Here is a 25515-nt window from a genome sequence, read left to right as displayed (position 1 = left end):
ATATATATATATTTATGTAAATATATAAATATTTATTTATATATATATATATATGTATATATGTATGTATATATATATAATATATATATATACATACATATATATACACACATATATAAATAAATATTTATATATTTTGACATTAAACATAATCCAAGTTGAAGTGTTACATCATTTTCAGTCCCCTTTTTGGCATCTGCATTTCGTAGCAGGCCAAATTAACAAAGATCATGCAGAATAATGTATTGTTTTAATTCCACAGCAGAGAAAGCTATGTAGTCTCTGGAAGTAGGTGTATAAGGAAAATATCAGTATTGGTATCGGTTATCGACCAAATAAGTTTTAACATATCGGCATATTGAATATCAGCCGAAAATCCAATATCATGCATCCCTAATTCTTATTGTATATAACCTGTCTCCAAAACTCCACTTCATTAACTATCTCTTTAATGTGTCCCACCTTTAATAAATTCCTAAGTCTATTAAGTCTAACTGGTCATATAGTTATAGTATATAGTATAGTCATATGGTTATTTACAATCCCGACTGTGCTTTCAGTCTTCTTGTTTCACTCTCAGTAAGAGAGCATTTAAAAGTAACTCTTCTTGTTATACATCCTTCAGTTGCTCTTATAAATGTGTCTCCTGCAACTGCACAAGTGCAGCTGCACTAAAATATGTAGGTATTCAAATATAGCAGGCATCTAAGTAATATAATCTCTAAAAAAAAAAATCAAATTTCTTTAGCAGCTAAAAGGGAGCTGTATCAGATTGTGTGCATAATAAGATCGTTTTGATACAAACTTGGATTGTGCGAGGAGATAGATGCTCCACACGTATCAAGACCACTTTTGTCACAAGACGCAGCCTTTTAAGTTTCACAACTGGCCTTCAAGCAAAGAAACTTCTCACCAAATATTTAATATTTAAAGTGTACTGGCCTGGGTCTTCAGTTATTGTTTGGCAGCAGGTACAGAACCTTATCAAAGCGAGAGTAATCAGAGAGCTGCCCTGAACCTAAGTGTCTGTGGCAGATAGTCTCTAACGGAAAAGAAAGGGCATCTTCAACAAACGCATAAACAGAAACATTACAACACAATCCCATATTAACAATATAAAGAAAAAAAAACAGGAAGGTGTCTAATGACCACTGCTGGCTTTACTGCTGCCCGATGTCCAGTCGATGATGATAAAGCTCAGACTCATGATCATAAATAGGAAACCGATCCCAGCGAAGCAGGCAGCCTGAAACAGAAACAGGCAGAGTAAAAAAATAAAGACACAAAGTAACAACTGGGGGGTGTTACAGATGCTTCAACTAAAATCAAACATCTTGACATTTTGTCTTCTCAATGAAAAGCTGCGCGGCAAAGATTTGTGGCAGAGGGGCTTTAATCCTGCACTGGTGCAGCATATTTTTATTCAAAGTTTTTTTGTTTGTTTGTTTTTTCATAAAATTAAACAAGATTTCCAAGCAAATCTCACCAAGATTTTTGGAACCGAGCACAGCGGCTCCTCCTCCTTGGGTACAATACGAATATAGAAGACCGCGGGGAAGATGAAGATGAGACAGGGTGCAGATGTGGCACCTGGAAAGCACATAAAAAAAACACAGACATATTCATAAAACAACTTATTGACACTCATTGATTTAAAGCAGATTAAAGAAAATTTGCTCTGCAGTAAAGATGATTGGAAACAAAATAAAAAAGCTAAGAAATCTCTGCGTGAAAAAGAACCTATTCCTAAATAATAAATTGCAGCTTATGTCATTGAATATCCTTTTAGCTGCTCTCTTCTGCAGGGGTTGCCAGAGCGAGTGAGCTCACATGAAATTGTTGACAACTGTTTTACGCCGGTTGCCCTTCCTGACGCAGCCTGGGTTCAAACCGGCAGCCCCAGGATTACAAGGTCACGGCACTTAACTGAGCTACCACAGCCCCTTAATCACATCTGTGTTAAAGTACACATGTATCGGTGGCTTTTCAGTCATGTTAATCTCATGTACTTTTACAACTCCGCAGCATTAGACTGTAAGCACCACTTTGTTTTGTTTTTTTTATAAATATTGAAAATTTAGAACAGCAATCTTTAGTTACTTTATTGAAGAGCTAGGTTTAGGTTTATTTGTCATATGCAAATCAACACACGGTCAACAATGCAATGAAATGCTCAGGATGAGAAGAACCACCTCGACTGGCCAAAAAACCAACAACAAATACCAAAGCATGCAACAAAAATACAAAAACAAGGCGCCAAAAGTGAAAAAGAAATACATCTACAGCAGCATGGTCCTATTAGCAGAGTGGTTCTGTTGGCAGTGAAGTTCACTTAGCAATGTGGTCCTTTAGCACCATGGTACTGTTAGCAGTGTGGAACTGTTAGCAGTGAATTTCACTTAGCAATGTGGTCCCCTTTAGCACCATGGTACTGTTAGCAGTGTGTAACTGTTAACAGTGAGGTTCTGTTAGCACCATGGTTCTGTTAGCACCATGGTACTGTTAGCAGTGAGGTTCTGTTAGCAGTGAGGTTCTGTTAGCACCATGGTTCTGTTAGCACCATGGTACTGTTAGCAGTGTGGAACTGTTAGCAGTGTGGAACTGTTAGCAGTGAGGTTCTGTTAGCAGTGAGGTTCTGTTAGCACCATGGTTCTTTTAGCAGAGTGGAACTGTTAGCAGTGTGGTTCTGTTAGCAGTGAGGTTCTGTTAGCACCATGGTTCTGTTAGCAGAGTGGAACTGTTAGCAGTGAGGTTCTTTTAGCACCATGGTATTGTTAGCAGTGTGGTTCTGTTAACAGCATAGTCCTATTAGCAACGTGGTTCTGTTGGCTGTGATGTTCTCTTAGCAATATGGTCCCGTTAGCACCATGGTAGCAGTGAGGTTCTTTTGTTATTTTGTTTCATGGTACTGTTAGCAGCATGGTTCTGTTAGCAGTGTGGTCTTGTTAGCAGCGGAGTCTCGTTAGCAGCATGATGATAATAACGACTGCGGCAGTGGACAATGACTGCCCTCCAGAACCGGGTCTAGCAGACACAGAACAGCCAAGGTTTCCCCGCAGAAAGCGAACTGTTCCGTAGAGTTTGGTCCGTGCAGGCAGATGGAGGATCATGGAGACGGTTGCCATGGAGACAGCTGTTATTCTGTTTGTCTTTGATTTCTCTTCTGACTGTTTTGGATGTGAGTTAGTCTGAACTTTGGTGTGGAACAATGAAGCACTGCTGTGTGAAGTGTGCTAATTTTAAAAAAATACATGTATTTGTGGAATAAATTAGGTTTATCAGAATTTAATTTTTATTTGGCTCCAATGTTATTGTTAGTACTTTTCTGTAAGAACTGCTACGTCTGCTTTTGATTTTCAGCCTTATACTGATTATTTACACCATGTCACAGGTTTGGGTCAACTTACCAATGACGCCAAAGATGCCCAGGATGTTAGGGGCAAAGATAACCAGCAGGTTGATGAAAGTGAGCAGAGTGATGGCAATAGCGATGTGGCGAGGCCAGTAGAAGGTTTTGTTGGGGAACATCATCTGTTGGATTGCTCTCCTCACCTGAACAGAATAAAGAAGACAGTTTTTTCATCGCATTTAATAAAATGGTAGACATTAAATGATGAACCAGTGAACTAGCATTACGAGCTAAAGCCTTACTTACAGGAAAGAGCACGATTGGTACTGTAAGTGTGACGGCAGTTAGCACAGCCACGCGCACACACAGAATTAAAGTGTCATACGGGTCGATACGGCTGTATGTGTGGAGCAGCTCTGCCTCCACTTCACCTGCAAGAGAGAAAAACAGCACATCTGAGGACCGCAAACTTCCATAAATGATCAAATCATCGTGACATTAACATTTTAGTGTCCTCAGCTGGAGTAAATGTCTTTTTGAGTTATGCAACAAAGTGGCCACTAGAGGAAGGAAATGCACCATGGATGAGATAGACTTGCAGTGTTGAGCTATTAAATTTTAATGGAATTTTTATGCAGTCACGTTGGTATATTTCTCAACAGAAAGCCAGAAATTCATAAAAATGCTTTCTCGCCCTCCATCATTTATTGTCTTGTAAAAGCAAACCCTCATTTCTATGAAGTTATAGCAAATGTGATGTGAAAATTTGGATTATTTTCTTATTATAGACATTCAAGTTGGACAAAACATCTAAACCTAGGTTTCAGTTGATTAGTCACACCCTTTGGGATACCGTGTGATTCACGCGATTGTTAATATTTTTCTTTAACAATTCTGTGCGACTAGACCTTGAGCAGGTGAAAGTTGCTTTCAGCTGCATTGAGGCTGTCACAGAAAAAGAAGCATCCTCTTTCCTAAAATACCTCAGAGGTGAATTCCACAAACCCAGTTTTTTCTTCTACCAAGAAAAATAGTGGTACTTTGTTAAAAATACAGCAATAAAAAAGAAGTACAGTGAGACAACAGCAAAGAAGTAGAGGATTAGCACGTGGTGTGTGATGGAAGTAAAGACAAGCTTCAATTAAAATCCAATAAAAACGCCTAAACATGCCTAAAAGTGACCGTGTGTCAAAGTTCTTCACAAAGACAGACAGGAAGTTGGGACAGCAACAAACATGAACTGCACAGAAAACCCATAAAGAAATTACATGGATTCCACCTCATGATTAACGTCACTGATATTTTAAGGACTTTTATATCAACTCTTGTCTGGTTTTAGGTGCAGTGAAAATGTCACAGATTTATTCACCAAAAACTTGTGAATGCATTATAATTATATAAATACAGTTTATCCAGGTCTCTCTTTTAAATGAGTCCTTGTGGCTCAATTGGACTAACCTGTTTAAATAAAGGTTGAATGAATAGACTGAAAACATTACAGTCTTTTCATAATTCTTTTGTATAAACTATGGCTGAATGTGTGCAAAAATTTTTCTGGTGTAACTACGGTATCTGACTGGACAAACTGTGCATTTATTTTCTATTTAATAGTGTCCATAGTTTTGAGTATTTTATAAAAAAAAAAAAAAAAAAAGAACACCCATTGTGCATTATCACCAAGAGTACTTTCTTCAAAATACTGACCATTTTATACGCTATCAGAGTATACTGTTGTATTATTAACAATATGTCTATTTGCGAAAACGATGCAATAACTTGCCGTTCTGTTAGCACTGATGTGTTTGTAGATATTACAGAGATTTTACATCCATTCTGTGGCGCCTTTTGAGCTCCTTTTAAGAACGCACCTTCCAGTTTTGTGAGAAATACGCCAAAACAAGTACCATATTTTATGCCGTACACGTTGCACCGCCCCATAAGTCTCATCAGTTCAAATATGTCTAATAAAGTGGAAAAATCCATAAATACGTTGCTTCGCCGTATACATTGCATCTATTATGTGTCAGCGGTGACGCGTCATGTTTGTTACGCATCACCGCTGACAACCTGGAAATGTGGGCCGGTGTTGTGCCAAAGATCAATTGGCTGCCAAATGGTGGCCGTGGGAGCGTGCATGGAAGGACTTTAACAAGAATTTAACCAGATTAACACTTAGAAACAATTATTGGTTTGCTAGAAATTATAGTAAAGTTGTGTTTCGGTTTAACTTTTCCTTAATAAATGCACTTGGACATTCAAATCAGCTGCATTTCAAAAGTAATTGTTGCCTCGGTGCTCCGGGAGCACGCCCTGAGGGAGGAAATCAGGAAGGAGGAACACTGCATTTCTTTGCAATTTAACAATATAAGTGCCTAAAACAATTATTTGTTTGCTCAATATTATAGTAAAGTTGTGTCTCAGTTGAACTTTTACTTAATAAATGCACTTCAATGGTCAAATTAGCTGCATTTTGCTGCGGCGGCACAGCGAAATGAAGCTGATTTGAAGGTTGCTTGAGACGAGCTGGACAAAGGTGCCAGGCTATGGCAAGCCGATTGTGTCATTAATAGCCACTTTTATCTATTACATGACACAACGGCATGCCATACAACTCGAGTGCCCTCTAGTGGCTGAAAATGGTAGTGTTCAATATTTTCAGTCAGAATGAATGATAACAGTCATCTCTCAGCCAAAAATTGGTTTATAAATATAAGAAAAATCCATAAATATGTCGCTTTGGCGTATAAGTTGCAGGGCATGTAAAAATTATGCAAAAAATGTGACTTATAGGTCGAAAAATATGGTAAATATTCACTGTGCTTCAATAAAAACATCAACAATAATCAGACAGACAGAGACAGACAGGCCTCACCATAGAAAGTTAGGTATCCGAAAAGAGCTGCCAGGAAGTACATGACGTACATGACTGTGATGGAGATGTTGGACACTTGTTGCATCTTTTTCTTGGTGGGACTGAAATCAGAAAATGTTGCTTTGTGATGTCAAACACACACACACACACACACACATACAAAGGACATCCACTGTTTTGCCTATACAAAATTAACTTATTTAAACTGAATTTTCTAGATTTCTTGTTAAATTGTGCCCAGATTTAAGAACAAGTCCAGCATCAGTCTTGGACAAATAAGCAGCAGTGGCTTAAAGCGGGATCATTCATGCTTCACCACACGAGCAGTGTTGAGACTTTTCAAAATAAAGTGAAAGCAGTGCATGTGACTAGAATATGGCAAGCCGAGCACAAAGCACAGCGGGTTTTCTTCTTTTTTATATGCATACTGATCTTTTGTCCAAACAATGCTAATAAGAGTTTTCTATCATAAGAACATACTTGCGCAGCTCTGTGTAGATGGGGAGGACCTCAGGGTGGCACACAAAGGCGAACGCCAAGATGGGAATGGTGTAGGCCGTCTGCAAATGAACCCAACAGGTCACCATAGATACAGCAGCGCCATCCCAGACGTCTTACCCACCAACCTCACACTTTACTGCCCATTACTCCCTCTGACAAATCACAGAGAGCTAATTGTTTCCTGTGATTAACGTTGTGTTGGCAGAAAAGCAGCTTCAGACTATTTAAAAAATGCCTTGATTGTAAACTGCTCAGCAGAGGGGATCGGTCCTCTCAGCCCGAGTCAGAAAAACACAGAGAATGATAAAAACTTTAAAAAAAAAATCTTAACAACCAAGATCCTGACTGAATATTTGCTGCTACTTTGGAAAACATTTAGCTTTGTTAAAGTCTGCAGTGTTTAAGTGAATTCAGGGTGAGATAGTTCAGATCTATTGAAGTGAAGTTCTTTGGAAAAGGTTATGAACTATTAATATCTTACCTGCTACAGATAGCTCTTTGATTGACCTCCATTGAAAGAAATAAGAGTTTACTCTGACTGAACTGATGAGACCAAAGTGCTGTAATTGTCTGAGACACGCTTTAGTGCAATTTAAATTTTCAAGTGTATTTTCTTTTAAAGCTTTTAAAAATGTATCAAAATGGCTAAAATGATGATTTATTAGAGACATTTTTTAATTAAAACTGGCTTGTGAGGTTTTCTTTAAGATGATATGCAACATGACATGTGACCACAGTTTGCCTCTGTGCATGACTGTTGCATTATGGGTTATATTAAATATGAACATGAAATGGAAAGCACATTGTCATGTAAAATTTCTATTTGTTCATGATATCAACATGTTTTTAGGACAAGGACAAAATAATGTGTATTTGTAGGTTCAATATATTGTACATTTGTGGCACTAATTTGTTTTAGCTTTGCTCTAATCACCAACATAATGAGTCTTAAACACACTGAAGTACAGTATGTAAGATTTAAGCATGATTGCTGTTAATATTTGTAGTTTTCGATTTGTGCAGCTACAGCTGCCGTTTTAGATTTGTTCTAATTTTAAAAACGTCATTGCATGCAGCCTATCAAGAAACACTATTTTATAAACCTTTACACTGCTCTTACGTTTCACGTTACACAATTATTTTGGCAGCGTTAGGCTGGAAGTGCCCCAGGCAGCACAAATAGTGCTAAAACTGCTGCTTTTTGCACTTACAAAGAACCATTTTATCGACATATTTGTGTAATGCAACACTGACAGATAAGACGACAAGGTGTTGGTCCTGCTTGGACTAGCCATTAGCTAATCAGTCCGGTCAGAATTAAACTGTTTCTCAGAACTGAGTTGTTCAAACAGAGCTCTCCAACAGGTAAGTTATCATCAACCTACTTCAGAAAGTCTGACCCCTTCAAGGCCACAAAGTGTCTTTTTGGTTCTAAGAAGCAAGATTTTATAGCTCCACTGTGTCTAACAAAGGCTCTAATTATTTTCTAATTTCTTCAGACAGACTGGTGGTCACTGCTCTGAACCTTGAACTTCTTTACGGTTCTGATGCGTTCTTGAGACCGTTTCAAACCAGGGTTTCCATGCTCGGATTGTGAGGAGGGACTGGCAACATGCTGATGGCTGTGACATCAGAGGTCGTAGCAGTGCAGGGAGTCTTGCCGTTCCACAGAGACCAACATGCATAAAACGTACTTGTATGTTGAGGTTGGCCATCTTGGGAATGCACGCTGGATCTGGCTCTCCGCCGTGGTTGGCGGCACTGACATTCAGCTCGTGACCAGTGCTGTTATGGGCAAAGTCCACAAAAGGGCAGGGGATGTTGAACTTCTTGTAGATGACCTGCGCGGTGCACAAAGGAGAGGTGTTTAAACCAAAATCAAAGGCTGTGGGGTGCAGTTATGATGCGGACTGGCAGAAAATATGTCATAGAGAGAGCCAGAGGAGAAAAATGAGAGGGAGGGAGAGCAACGAGTGGATTACAGCTCACGCAGCCGAAACTGGGTCAGAGAAAAGCAGACAGCCAACGTAGCCTGAAACTGCAGCATGCAAACATTAGTCCAATTACAAGGGACAGCAGAGAATAGTAGAGAGCTGGTGAGACCATCCTGGCACTTCTCAATGATGGGACGAGAAACAGGAAGCAACATGTGATGTGTGTTTTGCACGTATGATCAGAGGACTTACAGCAATGAGAAAGAACACCATGCAGCTCAGTGAGAAGCCACTGGTGTACCCCAGGTATCCTGAAATATAAACGCATCATTAGTGTTCCAGTCATCAGAGGTTACATCACATTAAATATATGTCATTTCTAATAGCAGATGCATTCTCCAGAATGTGTAAAGTACTTTTATTTGGCTTAATGTTCTGGGGCTTTTTTATTTCACTGCATCCTTCCAGGTGATGAACATGTTAGCAAAAGATCAGTCATAAATGCCCTCATTTCTCATTTCCAGCCTGGATCTCTCTGCCCTCTTTTCTTCTTGCCTGTTTGTTTTCACTCTCCACACATCTTGTGAAAATGAGACTTTCTGTTCTAGATCAATGGAATTTTATCACTCGGGCCAGTGTTTATAATTAAGAGCTTTTATAAGTGAAACAGAAACATCAGCAGCACCAAGACAATCCAGGTACAGACGTGTAAACACCCATGACAGATGATTTAATGGAGAAATTAAAAACACAAATTGGGCACTACAACATGACAAACAGTAGGAAAGACCATAAGTCTTGTATCTGGCTAAAATGCAAGTTTTATTTTTGTGTGAATGTTCATGAAGCATTCACACTCTTGTGATCCATTTTTCTTCATATTCATTTTTCGGCATTGTTCTCGTTCCACATTTTTTGTGTTATTTCAACAAATCATAAATCAAAACGTTCAGCTATTTCAGGATAATCCTGTTATGACTTTTGGTATTGGTGCAACTTTAGCTTTTTGAAATATTTAGCTTTTTCTGCCACTTTTTTCCTCATAGAAAATGAATTGAGCTCATTTTACATCCTTCACATCTTTAGATCTGTTTACAACCTTTTACTGCTTCTTTCACATTTTGTTCTGCTTCAGCTTCTTTCAGCTTCCTTGTGCAAATGAAAACTTTTTTTCAGCTTCTTTCAGATTCTTTCTGCTAACTAAAACATTTTTGTGCTTCTTCTAACTTTTTTCAGCTGATTTTAGCTTTGTATGCTACTTTCAGCTTATTTCTGCAAGTTTCAGCTTTTTCAGCAATTTCAGATACTATTCAGCTGTTTTATGCAAATTTGAGCTTTATTAGCTAATTCCACATTTTTTGCACTCATTTCAACATTTCTTAATTGAATTCAGCAAAAATGTGCCCTCTCCACTTCCTTCTGGTAATTTAAGCTTCTTTTAGAAAATTTTAGCTACTTTTCAGCTGTTTTTGGCTAATTTCAGCTTTTTTCAGATAATATCCACTTGTTGCTCATTTCTGCTTTTTTCAGTCTAATTGGGTAAACGTGTTCTTTCTGCTTTCTTCTGCTAATTTAAGCTTGTTCTACCTTTTCAGCTATTTTTTTAAGCATTTTTCTCCTAATTTCATCTGTTTTCAGATAAATTCTTTATTTTGGTAATTTCTGCTATTTTCAGCCTAATTAACGTCTTTCTGCTAATTTCAGCTCTTTTCAGCTTTTTTCTGCTAGTTTCAGCTTTTTCAGCTTTTTCTGCTATTTCAGCGACTTTTTATCTGTTTTATGCTAAAATTAGCTTTTTCAACTAATATCCATTTTTAAAGCTCTTCCACTTCCTCCTGGTAGTTTAATCTTCTTTCTGCCTTTTCAGCTACTTTTCAGATATTTTTTGACCATTTCGGCTTTATAACCTTATTTCCTAATTTTTGTGATAATTTCTGCTTATTTAAATGTAATTTAACAAATATGTGTTCTTTCTGCTTTCTTCTGCTTGTTCTTCAATTTCAGCTACATTTCAGCATGTTTTTAGCTAATTTCAACTGTTTTTCAGCAAGTTCTTCAGCAGTAAGCATTCATACTGCATTTTAGCAGGAAATGCAATTTCTATAGTTATTTTTACTTCATTCTACTTTGATTTAAAAATTGTTACGAATTCTACATTGCATTCACGCTTTATATTGCTCTCTCTGATATTGACACTGCATCTCTAACAGCAACATATTTTTGTCAACTTGAAAGTTTAACAAACAGAAGAAGAGATAATACAGTATCTCATGCTGCATATGTTGAAGGATTTAGATGTAACCAACTTTTATGAACTTGACCCACTCTTTTCTGGAGGCTGGTGTTAACTAACATTTTACAATTAGAGCCACTGTGGCCCCAATACAAAAGTGCTGAAGAAATAAAAGGTCATAATATTGCACACTTACCTAACTGCTTCATGAGAGCCAGAGGTAATATGACTGCCGCAGACACGATAATGACCAGATAGTTTCCATTCAGGTACCATTCACTGTGGAGAGGCAGACAGACAAAAACAAATTACTGTTTGAGTATTGATTTGAAATTAGCATAAACACCCCTTTAATTTAATGTCTTTAAAGCATCTGAGTCAGATATGAACCTGTATGGGAACAGTGAAAAATAATAGGAGGCACAAAAGAAATAAGGATTAAAGCACCACAAAGGGTTATTTAATCATTTAAATCTGAACAGAAATTCACACAAATCAAAACAAGCAGAAAAAACAAGGACGTCTTGCTTTTTGAATAGGTTTTAAGACTGAATTTAAATTCTGCACAAATTAAAACTTCGGAAAACTACTGTGCAGTTTACTGCTACTGATAAAGAAACTTAGTTTACTTAGAATTAAATGATAAATAACCCTCAAGTTTCTGTTTTCATGCAGTCGTTTTTTATACAGGTAATTCATCAGTCTAAAAAAAGCCAGTTAGTGTCTGAATTTTCACAGAACATGTAAAGTTGTATATGTGGAGAAAAAAAATCACATTTAAGGACACAATAAACATATAAACCTTGCTGCTGTTGTTCTTGTTTCGGCTGCTCCCTTTTTTTAAGGGTTTGCCACAGTGAGTGAACTTGTACGAAAGATATGGCCACTGTTTTACACTGAATGTCCTTTTCTGAAGCTGCAGCTTCAGGATTACGAGACCGCGGCACAGACCACTGAGCTACCGTACCCGCCCCCACCCACCAACCAACACCCCCCACCCCCACCCACCCCCGAACACATAAATCTTGTATGGGAATAGATTTTGTGTTAATCCAGAGTTTACATTCAACTTCCAAACCCAAAATAAATCTTTTTATTTTGACTAACTAGTAGAGAGTCCAGCTACAGGCAGGAGGTGGAACACCTGGAGAGCTGGTGCAGGAAGAACAACCTTCACATCAATGTGAAGACGGTGAAGGAGATGGTTGTGGACTTGAGAAGGAGCAACCCCCCCAATAACAACCTCAGCTGGAGCAACATCACCACCAGCCTGATCAAGAAAGCTCATCAGAGACTCTACTTCCTCAGGCGGCTGAGGTGAGGTGATCTGGGAAGCTCAGTCCTCACCTCCTTCTACAGGTGTGCAGTGGAGAGCATCCTGCGCTCCAGCATCAACGTGTGGCATGGAGGCTGCACAGCTGCAGAAAGAAACGCTTTGCAGAGAGTGGTGAAGGCTGCACAGAAGTCTGTTGGAGTCAGTCTCCCCACCATCACAGACATCTACACCTCCAGATGCAGGAAGAGAGCCACCTGCATCATGAAGGACCCCACTCACCCAGCATACACACTTTTTTCCCGCTCCCCTCAGGCAGGAAGTTGAGAAACATTAAGTGTAGAATCACTGGACTGAGGAACAGCTTCTACACTAAAGCTGTTAGACTCATAAATCCCTAACCAGAAAAATCACTGTAATGACACTTTAATTGGAGATATGTGACTTTATCCATGCTGCTGATTATCCTTGCTGCTGATTTCTTGCCTTTAAGCTGCTGTATTTATACCCACCTGCTCGCAACAGACTCATGTTCAGAATGCTGTTTAATACACCGTATTGTATTATATTATCATTGTTAGTGTATATCTTAGAGCCTTGTATACTGTTTATTTTTAGACTTTATATTTTTACTATTTTGGGGTGTAACTTGGACCTTGAGTACACAATTTCGTTCCACCTCATGTACCATATGTGATGCGAATGACAATAAAGAACCTTGAGATTAGTATGCAAAGTCCAGCAAAACGTTTGTCGCAGAGACTCAACTCAACCAGCCACATGTTGCCGTCGCATGAACGTCCATGTCGAGGAACATAAACCTCTAAGAGTTATTTTTAGATCACTGCAGCAGGGGTGATTATTTTCTTGCCCTCTGTCAGGTAGGAGGCATTGAGATGCAACATCTGTTGCATCAAACACTTGAAAAATTAAGAAGCTCTTCTCCTCTGTGGCCGTCTGGTTTATGGGCGCTGTCCTAATCCCATACAATCTCAACCCAAACCACCACAGGCAGATTTGCACACAGTTCGCACAGAAATGTGTGCACCACTCACTTTTTAACAGGCTGATTGGTTGAGGAAGAACACTGACACAAGCTTGAGTATTCATTAACAAATGAACGGACCGGGGTCAGGCAGCGTGCATCTATAAACACAAACGATGCTCGCACTCGCAGAGCGAACAGAACAATACGAGCATTGTACTTACAGTATACAATGAAACTAAATCTATCAGAAAAGCATTACAGGCGCACCACAATAAAATAATGAGCATTATGTGCCTGCGACTCAGGATAACACAGATTGTGTGATTGTTCGTTCGCCGACCTCCTTCGTGCCTTTTAGCAACACAAACATACAGCTGAGGCAGGATGAGATGCCACTGGCACAACCTCGTTTGTCATTTCAGATCAGCTCTGATTGTTGCTGACCGTGACCCACAGCGGTGACGCTGCTACACCGAGGGAACAAAAGGCTGAACAACACAACACAGTGTGTGTGTGTCTGTGTGTGTGTGTGTTGTCACCATCTGTCACTTCTACACCAGCATGTCTCATCAGTCCAAACGTTCTGCAGCATCTTCATGTTATATACATTAACATTCTCAAAAGCAAACAAAAAAAAGAAACATTTCATTACTGGGGTAAACTTTTTAAGGAATTTTATCTGAGAACGTTTCTGTGTTTGTCTCAGAGGCCACCTGCACTAAACAGTGATATCTCGGTTTACAGTTTCAGCTGTGGAGTCTTGCTGTGTTTCGATGCGACTGCTCTCAGTGGCCGTGTGGTTCGGCGTCTCTGGGGTCGCTAACGCAGCTGTTCTCATGCTGGACCAGGCCCGACAACTGGCACGGCCTGACAGGGTCCTTCAGCAGACAACTCAATCTTTGAAAACGCATGACTCATGAAGGAAGGAAGTGATGGGACAGTGCATTTCCTTTTTTTTTTAGCATTACTCTTTGGGATTTTTTGTGGACTTGTTTGGACGTTGTAACGTCGTGCATTTGGAGCAAACTCCCAACTCGAACTGTACATTATGTCATGTGTCATCCACTCACCCTGCAGGGTTATCCACCTTCAGAAATGCCTGGATGACCAAAGGAAATTCATATTTGACTATGTAAAGATAACTGGACATGGCTGTGGAGCAGAGACATAAGTACAGAGAGACGTTTATATTAAAAAATATTCTTGAATCATTCACATAAGCACACAGATATTTTAAACATGTAACATTTAACAAGCTAATGTGAGCAACATCCCAGAAAAATCAGAAGAAACTTTAAAAAAAACAAAATGTACATGTGAATGCAAGTTGTGTTGATAAACGACCTCACCTCCAATGTTCTGCAGCGTGATGGCAATACCTGCCGCCATCTTACCCGGAGTTCCAAAAGCCCTGTAGCCGAGCTGCTCATATGCACGAATACCTGCGGCACAAGCATCAAAAACAATATAAATCATGTGTTAAATGTACATTAGTAGGCTGAGCAGAAACCCTAAATCTAATCATGTTGGTTTTATGTTTCAGGCCAGAGTAGACAAGTCCACGTATCACGATAATTGTGTGAATGTTCATGAAGCATTCACACTATTGTGATCCATTTTTCTTCCATGCGTGTTTGAGCATCGTTCTCGTTCCACATTTTTTGTGCTATTTCAACAAATCATAAATCAAAACGTTCAGCTCTTTCAGGACAATCCTGCTATGACTTTTGGTATTGGTGCAACTTTAGCTTTTTGAATTATTTAGCCTTTTCTGCCACTTTTTTTTCCTCATAGAAAATGAATTGAGCTTATTTTACATCCTTCACATCTTTAGATCTGTTTACAACCTTTTACTGCTCTTTTCACATGTTGTTCTGCTTCAGCTTCTTTCAGCTTCCTTGTGCAAATGTAAACTTTTTTTCAGCTCCTTTCAGATTCTTTCTGCTAACTAAAACATTTTTGTGCTTCTTCTAACTTTTTCTGCTGATTTTAGCTTGGTATGCTCCTTTTAGCTTATTTTTGCAAGTTTCAGCTTTTTCAGAAATTTCAAATACTATTCAGCTATTTTATGCAAATTTGAGCTTTATTAGCTAATTCCACATTTTTTGCACTCATGTAAACTTTTCTTAACTGAATTCAGCAAAAATGTGCCCTCTCCACCTCCTTATGGCAATTTAAGCTTCTTTTAAAAAAAATTAGCTACTTTTCAGCTGTTTTTGGCTAATTTCAGCTTTTTTCAGATAATATCCACTTACTGCTCTTTTCACATTTTGTTCTGGTTCAGCTTTCTTGTGCAAATTTAAGCTTTTTTTCAGCTCCTTTCAGCCAATTTCAGCTGTTTTTTTCAACAGTTTGTGTTCCTTTCTGCTTTATTCTACTAACTACAACATTATTGTGCTTCTTCTAACTTTTTCTGCTCATTTTGGCTTGTTATACTCTTTTCAGCTTATTTCTGCAAGTTTCAACTATTTCTGCTATTTCAGTTGCTATTTTTTATGCTAATTTGAGCTTTTTGAGCTAATTCCACATTTTTTGCACTCATTTAAACCTTTTTCAGCTCAATTCAGCAAAAAAAAATTCTCACCACTTTCGTATGGTAATTTAAACAGTTTTATTCTTTTTTAGCTACTATACAGCTGTTTTTTGTTTTGTTGTTTTTGAAAATTTCTCATTTTTTCCCTCTCAGATAACTTCCACTCTTTTGTGCTCACTTCTGCTTCTTGCAGCCTAATTGGGCAAAATTGTGTTCTCTCCATTTCCTTATGCTAATTTAAGCTTGTTCAACCTTTTAAACTATTTTTTTTTTTAGCATTTTATAGCTAATTTCAGCTGTTTTCAGATGAGTTTTTTGTGGTAATACTTTTATACTAATTAACGTCTTTCCGCTAATTTCAGCTTGTTTTGCTCATTTCAGCTTAATTATGCTAGTTTCAGCTATTTTTGCAATTCCAGCTGCTATTTAGTTGTTTTATACTAATTTTAGCTTTTTCAGCTAATTCCACATTTTGAGCTCATTTCAACTCTTTCCACTTCCTTCTAGTACAGTAGTATAAGCTTCATTCTGCCTTTCAGCTACTTTTCAGCCATTTATTTGCTAATTAACGCCATTTAGCTACATTCCAAATTTTTTCTGCTAATTTCTGAATATTTAAACCAGTTCCAGCAAATATGTGTTCTTTCAGCTTTCTTCTGCTAATTTAGGCTTGTTCTACCATTTCAGCTACACTTCAGCATGTTTTTTAGCTAATTTCAGCTGTTTCTCAGCAGTTTATTCTGCACTAAGCATTCACACTGCATTTTTGCAGGAAATGCAATTTCTCTAGTTTGATATTATCATTTCAGTGTGTGCTTCTTAGCAGATGCAGATTGTTTAGCTGCGTACGTACCTACAATACCAGATGATTTTAGTAGTAAATGGATGGAATATGATGAAAGAACTGCCACCGCTGTTAGGAGTAGCCTGAAACAGATAGACAAGATGTGCATTACTTCCTCTTCTGTCGTCGCCAAAACAGAGTAATTAAGTTTTCAATAACAATTAAAAATTGTAGTTGTCTGCATAACATCTGTACACTGTACAGCACTCTGTAGGCTAGCCATACAGCTGTGGTATGAGAATTGTTTTTATTTTTCGGACTGCACTGGAAACCCTGTGGCTTTGCTTCACATCAGATGGTTGGTCCAGCTGAGCCACAGAGGTTGCCCTGTTAGCCCCGACACCCCCCCCCACCCCACCACCACCATCACCACCACCACTCGTGACAACAGCTAACACACGAACACAAGTAAGCAGTTAAAAAAAAGTGTTATTGATTTATTGAGGAGAAACAAAAAAAAATTAAGAAAATGTATAATTTTTGTTATCAGCTTCTAGAAACTTACATTTTCTTCACTTGTTGCTTTTTATTTTATCATCACAACACACCGTGTGAGTTATTGCAACCTTTTGATTTTGCACGTATTGATAATAATGTGATAACGATGTGTTTTAGATACGTTGTGCAGCCTCTTTACTGCAGTGCTTAGATTTTTCACATGAGAAAAGCTCTCACTTCAGTCCCAGCAAGTTGCTGCTTTTATTTTCAGTCATTTCCCTACGCTGTAAGAAAAAAAAAAACCTGTAAATAATGTTGCTAGAATTTCAAATTTTGAACATATAATGAAATAGCAGTGAACAATAATGAACTGTTGTTGTTTTGTTTCTTTTTACCATTAAAAAAAAAAAGATAATACAAACTTGTTTGCTGTAATTTACATTAGGGCTGAATGGTTTTGGAAAATATTCTAATTACGATTTTTTTTTTTACCTCAATATCGCAATTGCGATTTAATATGCGATTATTTTTCAATGTCTTCTCGTATTTTTCAACAAACACAAGCAATAAATCAATCTGTTTCCGTTGCAAAAAACTCCACTGTATTCAACTCTGCTGAAATTCTGTTTCTGCATTTTTTGTATAGCCCGGGATAGCAACTTGGCTAAAATGTGTGCATGAGGGCATTCTGTACCACTTATCCATTGTGTTTATCAAAGCCGTAAACCCAGACTTAGCCACAATATTAATGGGCATCATGTCTTTAGCTATGAACTCCATTAATGCTCGGGTTATTTCAGCGTGCCGTTTCGAATTATGTTCATACGGAGTAATACGTTCGAACAGTTCGGTCAGTGATCCCTGTCCGCTCGTACTTTGCTCACTTGAAGTTGAAGCACTGGTCATTGGCATTCTAGCTATGTAACCATCGTAAATGGCTTTGTGGTGATTTTTTAAGTGTTGATCAAGATTCATGATGTTACCTCGGGAGGTAGCAACAGCAACAAGGCAGGTTCAAAATAATTCCAAACAACGGACGTGCTGCCCCTCTTTGGTACCAAACTTTCAGATGTTTCAGCTTCCGTCGAGCCTGACGCCGCTGTGCAACCGGTTAAAGTGCAACGTTGACTTCTCCCACTCTCACTCGCAAGTCACGTAACCAGATCATGTGACCAGTCAAATTGCAGTCTTTGCAATTAGACAATCTCATTTTATCACATCGCGATATTATTGCAAATGCAATTAATCGTTCAGCCCACATCAAAACAGTCATTGTGTAAATTTGATTACAGGCTCCCATCAACAAATACAATGCAAAGCTCAAAATTATATTTTTATGGTATTTTACCAGTAGTTGATGGCAAAATTTCATCCTGAAAAATATAATACAGTATAAATGAATCTGAAAGCACTGTTGCTCTCAAGCATCAAGACTGATCTATAAACTCACTAAGGTCTCAAAGATATGACGTCTTTGTGGAGGCATATTGACCAAATGGGTTAACATTTTAGTACGACATGTTTGAGAAACAATTTTAAGTATTATTTTCAGTATTTTACTCATGCCGTAAATTCTGGGACTAAATTCCATGAATGGTCCGCTGATCCCCGGGCTTTTTCTGACCCAATCCACCTCATTCCAACCATTTACACTTTGGTCTTTTGTTGCTACCATTGGCAACATTAACTTTTGCTCTCACACAAACACTCTCTCAATCCTTTCCTTTTCGAAAGGCCAGGCATCTCGTCTTTCACGCCAGCTTCAACTCTTAGTTAACAGTTTTTGTTGTTTTTTTTTCCTTCAAACTGTGGAAGAATGCTGAGCTGACTTGCTGGTGAGGACTCAGTCAGTCAAGTGGCAGTGGGAAGACAGATCTGCTGAAGTCAGACTGGTTGACACACTTGGGTTACTGTTGCTTTGCTCCGGGGAATTCCACCCTACGGAATTCCCACCCGGACCAGAACCGCCGACACTCTGACCTGCACCCACAAAAGCATCTGAGGGATATGAAACATCACGGCACGGGCCACAAAGGAACAAAATGATTTACTAAATACTTATTAGACACATTTTATTATTTGCCTACAAATTTTCCCCAAGTTTAGAATGAAAACAATGCAGTAAAAGAAATAACAGAAAATAAAACCAAAAAAAATAATGGGAGACCTTATTATTTATTTAGCATAACTTAATTAAGTGGAATATGTCTTATTTGCATGAGTAAAATCTGGAAATGGGCCTGTCTAGACTTCATGATAAAGACAAGAAAGCTTCGATTACAGCTCACTTGCAGAGAGGATTACATATTTCATTTTAGAATACTATTGATTCAATTCAATTCAGTTTATTTATATAGCGCCAAGTCACAACAGAAGTCGTCTCAGGGCGCTGAACAGAAACATTTATATATAAAAAGTAAGTTAAAAACGTCAAGTATCTGAGGAGCAGACTCCTTTGAGTTTAACTCCGTCGCAGAACTCTCATCTTGAGCAAGCATGAAGGCGACAGTGGAAAGGAAAAACTCCCTCATGAGGAAGAAACCTTTAGCAGAACCAGGCTCAGGACAAGCGGCCATCTGCTTCGACTGAGTGGGTTTGAGAAGAACAGATACACAATGGCAGGTCAAGAATCACATGTTGATAGAAATAAAATCAAATGAAAACTATTCAATTGTATTCAATTCATTTTAAGAAATGAGGTCAGTTTGTCCTCTAGTAGTCTAAGCCTATGGCAGCATAACAAGCCAACCCTAACTATAGGATTTATCAAAAAGGAAAGTCGTAAAACTGGACAATGTGTCAACCTTACAGAAAGAAACTGGAAGTTGGTTCCACAAGAGAGGAGCCTGAAAACTGAAAGCTCTTCCTCCCATTCTGCTTTTGGAAACTCTAGGATCTGCAAGTAAACCTGCAGTCTGAGAGCGAAGTGCTCTGTTAGGAAAATATAGGACAATATGATCTGTCATATAAGATGGAGCTAGGTTGTTGTGGGCTTTGTAGGTTAGAAGTAAGATTATACTGATGTTACACAATAACTAGCTGTAACACAAATACTTCTTACTGGTTTTAGAACTAAGTGTGTTGCCATCTCCACAGTCTTTGTTTTAGTGACGGTTTTGTTTATTTCAGAAGCTAATATCCGCTCAGATTACAACACTATAATGGGGGGCGGGGGGGCGGTAGCTCAGTGGTCAGTGCAATGTTCTCGTAATCCCTAGGCTATGGGTTCAAGCTCAGCTGGAGTCAAGATGGGCATCACCCGCAAATCAATTGCCAAATCTGCCATGCGAGTTCACTCTGCGGCGACGCCCTCAGAAGTGAGCAACTAAAAAAGAATGAATCAATAAATTACGGTGACATAACAGGAACTAAGAGTTTAGATGCTGAACTGATGCTTCATCCTCTGACAGCATTAGTCAGATTTTAAAATCACAACGATGACAAAGGACGCATTAAATAGAAGAACAAATAGAAAATATATATTTTTAGAAAACATTTGACTGTAAACAATTAATTTTCAAACATTCTTTAGCTGGCTTTCTCATTATGCTAACAGGTGATACTAATGCTAAGCTAACATGCTAACGCTATCAACTACTATCTTTTACCTGATCAGGCTAATCAGCTACATTACCTGCATTGCATGTAGAATCAAAATGGCTTCAAACGTTACTCAGTTTCTGTGAGGAGTGGTCTCCCATTCATTTCCTATGAGGAAATATGGCGTCTTTGTGAGCAAATGAGTGTATCTTTGATCTGATCAGGCTTATTATTTACCATATCTTGATCAGCATCTGATGCTGATCAACATATCTGAGTTTCATCCAGATAGTTTAAACTTTGTTAGCATGCTAACTAGCATGCTAGGCTAACACCTTATTTTCCTGCCAAATCTCTGCAGGTGACCCACCTGACCTCGAATAACAAGGTACTGGTGTTAACTCAAATGCTAACAGGTGATGCTAATGCTAAGCTAACATGCTAATGCTATCAACTACTATCTTTGATCTGATCAAGCTAATTAGCTGTATTACCGGCACTGCCTCGCAAGGCAATGCACTGTCTTACATGTTGAATCAAAACGGCTACATTGGCACAAATCTAATCTCAGACCAAAAATGTTGGGAAATAGTGACTTTAATTATTGAACTTTACAGTGACCAGAAACTTCCTTCATAATAACTATAGTATTTTCGTATGAACACTGTTGGATTACAAGTATGAACAGACAAGAGTCGTATTGAGTGCTGAACAAAAAAATCAAGCTGAATACATTTTCTCTTTCTTTCTGTAGGCCAGCTGCGATTCACTTAACACCTCTTGTGTAAATTATGACCCAATAAGTCTAAATATAAATTTGTAAATAGATGTGGAGTGCCTCAAGTCAGCGAGATCCCAGAAGTGGCTCTAAGAATTGTATTTATTTTTTTTGACATTAAGCTATGAAAGACAATTTTCTGTTCAACAATGAGTATAAAAGAGCATTCTATTTGACAAAAACGTTGTGCAACATAGTGCTTTACTGGTAGCATTGATGTTAACTTTGCCTTTCTCCCTGTGCAACATGTTAGACTTGTTGATTTATTTATTTAGGTCGTATGTCTCTGTTTAGGAAAGAGCCTGTGGTTCACAATGATTCAGCATGCTGGAGACAAGAAAGAGGGAGGATCACAAGCCTGAAGTCACAGAAAATTAGCCGCCGTTGTTTCACCAAAGAAAGTCACGGAGCCTGGCTGTTCCTCAGTTGCTACTCTATTGTTTATTACAAGATCAGACATAAACACAAAGCCACGGCCTTTTATCTGCGACAGGACGGGCAGGTGCACAAAGTCACGTACTACCAATTAACACATGATTGCATGAATAAATGATGTGGCCTGGCTGACTGGGATTATTTTAGCTCCTGTTTAACCCAGTGACACAGCCACAGTTCAGTGACAAAACTCACAGTCACACATCTCGGATCAAAATGAGGAGCGTTTTTTTTTTTTTTTTTTTTTTACCAGGAGATAAAAATCCTCAAAGAAGACGATAAATACAACGCTTATTAAACATTTCAAGGTTTTTATTTAACATTATTTCATAGGTTGATTTAAATCTTGACACAAATATGCATATGTTTCTCTGCTGTACTTTGTTTCTACTACATATTACTACAGGAGTGAAACAAGAGAGCATTTAGTTTTTAACAATGCTACAATTCAAGACCCTTTTTCTATGAATTTACACTGATATTTTACAGAGCCACGATAAAAATAATTCCAGTTAGATTGTTTGAATTATGTAAACAGATTATGCTAATCATAAAACTCAGGCAGGAATCCTCATGGACTATGATGTTTGCGGATGACATTGAGATCTGTGGTGAGAACATGGAACAGGTGGAAGGGAGATTGGAGAGGTGGGGGTATGCACTTGAAAGAAGAGGAATGAAATGTCAGTCGTAGTAAGACAGAGACGTGTGTGAATGAGAGGGAGGCCGGTGGAACAGTGAGGCTACAAGAACCAGAAGTCACAAAGGTATTTGGGGTCCAAATGGCAGAAGGATGTTAGAAATGTAGCTGTCAGGAAAAAGTCAAAGATGAAGGCCAAAGAGGAGATATGTGGATGCAGGTAGAGAGGACATGGAGGTAGTTGGAGTGAGGACAGAGGACGAAGAGGACAGAGATGGAGAAGGATGACTCACTGAGGCGACCCTTGAAGAGGGAAAAGCCGAAAGAAGAAGAAGATGACACGTTATCATAAAACTGTTAACCGGCCAATAATCCAGCTCCTGCCACCTTACAAGCAGCATCATGAGCGTGGGGGTGTCAAAACAGTATGAACAAGGACAAGCTACCTTTGCTATTGATTGAGATAAACCTGTAGAAAAATGTCTGTTTGTTCATCCCGGGACCTGTAAAAGAAATCAGGCCAACCTTAACCTTAAGGGTTCGGTGACTCTGGAAGTCAGGGAAAACCTGGAAAATGATTTGCACATTTTCCAGACAGGGACAAACTCCGAATTTGAGAAAACCTTCCAAAATCAGGGAAAACTCGAAATTTGAACACTAATCTGCTAATTAAACAATGATATGTCTAAAAATTTGGCATGTACATGTATTAATGCTATTATTGAGTCCATGTTCTCCTTCTAATGTGTACACAGAGCATGTACTCTTACTGATTGGCAATGGTGGCTGTTTAGTATCTGATGTTATTCAATATTATTAGGAATGATTTAGGATGATTTGTGTGACTGAAATATCTCAGAATTCCAGGACTGGGAAAAATCAAGGAAAGCTCGGGGAATTTTGTTTTCATGAATTGAACCTTGAAAGACCCTCAAACAAACAAGCATTGTAAGATGTTCCCCATCAACACAGCAGCCAAACATCTTGTCACTGCTATTGTTTATAAGAGGTAATTTTAGAAAGAATTAAAAAAAAAATCTTTAAAGACAAGGCTTTTAAACTAAGATCATCCTGTTTTGAAAAATGATGCAGTCTTTTGGGTTTCTTCAAGAAAATAATGTTACGCAAAACAGCCAAAGATCTGTTCGTGCTTAGAGTATGTGCTGTGATTAACTCTTGGCCACTACCACGTAAAGGTTTAGTTCAATATCTTTAAAACTAACTGTGCTATAACCATGTTTGTGTTTGCTAAAGTTGATCAACCCTGGCAGCCATCTTGAACTGGTTTGATTTCAACAGTAAATGTAGATGTACGTTTAGTTAATCATTTTTGAAAGCTTCATTCAAATACCTCTAGTGATTTATGAGTTACTTTGCTAACATACTCCCCCCACACAAGAATCCAGGCAGCATAGATCACAAATACATCTTTCAATTCTGTGAGGATGTCAATGTCAATTTATGCCCGAGGATGCCCGAGTTAAAGCTAACAGTCAAAATATGCTGTCAGTGAGGAGATTTATACATCATATACTGAAAGAAAGCACTTTGCAACCCAATTAGCTTTTTACTATTATGCCAGCAACTTTCTGTTTTTTCTTCTAGTAATAAATGCAATAAAAAACAGCAATAAACTGACAAATGCTGCCTTCAGTGTATGTTACTGAAAGGTCAAAGGCCTCAAGTGATTTTTCTGCCATACAAGGCTGCTATGAAGCCTAAAGGTTATACTGCTCATACATTATGCACAATCCGACTGGTTGAAGGCCGACAATCAATCACAACAAAAACAATGCAGTCGTTTTCCACACCTGTGAGTATAACCGTTTGTTTGTGGTGCAAATAAATTATTTCAACCTGTTTTTAATACGAGTATTTATCCTTTCAAGCCTCATCAGTTTCTGTATATTAAAAAAAGACTGCTGCTGATTTAACTCAAGACAATTAAAAACAGTTGGGTGATGCTTGCTCTTAAAAAGCCTTGGAGGGTTTGATTTAAATCAGGATTCGGTGAGTACTTCTTATCTGCAAACACTGCGTTTTCTGTTTTAATGCACTGTCATCATCATTAATGAGGGACTTACAGGAACAAGATGACTCCTGTGTTGGCCATGGCGTATGCAAGTCCCAGAATTCCACTTCCCATGATTGCGTTGCCCAGGTTGAAGACAGACATCCCAAATGAGGTTTTTCCTTCAAACTGCAACCGATACAAGCAAGCAAAGAGTTATGGACAGGGTCATGTTGTCTTCAAGCATACTGTGAAAAAGGCTTGTTGCTAAGCAGCCGGACCTTCTTGTAATCTTTAGTAGGCTTCTTGAGAAATAATGTCTTCGGGCTTTCTGAAGGGTTTTCCAAGTTTATCTCTTTGACGTTGACTGCTTGTTCACCAATTTTCAATTTAGTCCCTTGTCTTTATTAGATGAATGTTTGTTTGATGGTTTGTTTGTTTAAAAACCTCCTAAACTCAAGGAATGAACCAGCATTGTGTCTATAAATAACAGACGTAGTTTTAAATGATGTCTAGCTAATTTTGTACAGGCTAACAACTTTGTAGTTACCTAGCTAGTAATTCTGCTACATGCAGCCCGTCACAAAGATTTAATTTGTTCTCAGTGCTTTAGATGAATGTATACAGTAAAAAAAAAAACATCAACGGTAAACACAGACTCACATAAAATAGTATTTAACAACAGCAAATTGATTCCTATAGAGTTATTTTGTAGCTGAAAACTGACATAGGCTACATATACATGTACATATGCATATACATGTACATATGCATATACATGTACATATGCATATGCATATGCATGTATATGTATGCTTAGATGTGTATGTATGCATATATAGCTATATATGGGTTAATCATGAATACAGCACTCCATACCACATTGTGCATGTGCATATTCGTTTTCCAAATTTGTGTATTATGCTTCTTTTTTTATTATTTCATATGTATTTTTTTCTGTATAATTAGAAAATGTAGGTGGACGCCTCAAATTTTCCCCTTGGGATTAATAAAGTATCTTTATATGTATCTGTCTATCTATGTATCTATCTTTGTATGTATCTATCTATGTATCTATCTTTGTATCTATCTATCTATGTATCTATCTATCTATCTATCTATCTATCTATCTATCTATCTATCTAT

The 25515-nt window shown here is 38.1% G+C and overlaps 1 protein-coding gene across 1 annotated transcript in view; it reads right to left on the bottom strand.

Annotated features, from left to right (window-relative positions):
• Positions 1 to 218: 218 nt before the first annotated feature.
• The window catches only part of LOC119411919 (sodium-coupled neutral amino acid transporter 3), a 46772-nt gene continuing 21475 nt past the window's right edge, over positions 219 to 25515 (bottom strand). Inside the window, exons 5-17 of the mRNA XM_037678875.1 lie at positions 24443 to 24558; positions 16537 to 16610; positions 14500 to 14592; positions 14221 to 14302; positions 11086 to 11168; positions 8909 to 8967; positions 8417 to 8563; positions 6702 to 6781; positions 6222 to 6322; positions 3656 to 3780; positions 3408 to 3552; positions 1487 to 1590; positions 219 to 1246 (exon numbers count right to left, since the gene is read on the bottom strand). Of these exons, the coding sequence (XP_037534803.1) occupies positions 1142 to 1246; positions 1487 to 1590; positions 3408 to 3552; positions 3656 to 3780; positions 6222 to 6322; positions 6702 to 6781; positions 8417 to 8563; positions 8909 to 8967; positions 11086 to 11168; positions 14221 to 14302; positions 14500 to 14592; positions 16537 to 16610; positions 24443 to 24558 (1314 nt within the window). The 3' untranslated portion in view covers positions 219 to 1141. The remainder of the gene's footprint in view (positions 1247 to 1486; positions 1591 to 3407; positions 3553 to 3655; positions 3781 to 6221; positions 6323 to 6701; positions 6782 to 8416; positions 8564 to 8908; positions 8968 to 11085; positions 11169 to 14220; positions 14303 to 14499; positions 14593 to 16536; positions 16611 to 24442; positions 24559 to 25515) is intronic.

Source organism: Nematolebias whitei, chromosome 7 (genome assembly GCF_014905685.2).
Source record: "Nematolebias whitei isolate Nwh7 chromosome 7, NemWhi1, whole genome shotgun sequence".
NCBI classification, from domain to species: domain Eukaryota; kingdom Metazoa; phylum Chordata; class Actinopteri; order Cyprinodontiformes; family Rivulidae; genus Nematolebias; species Nematolebias whitei.
This window is presented reverse-complemented; position numbering and strand designations above follow the sequence as displayed.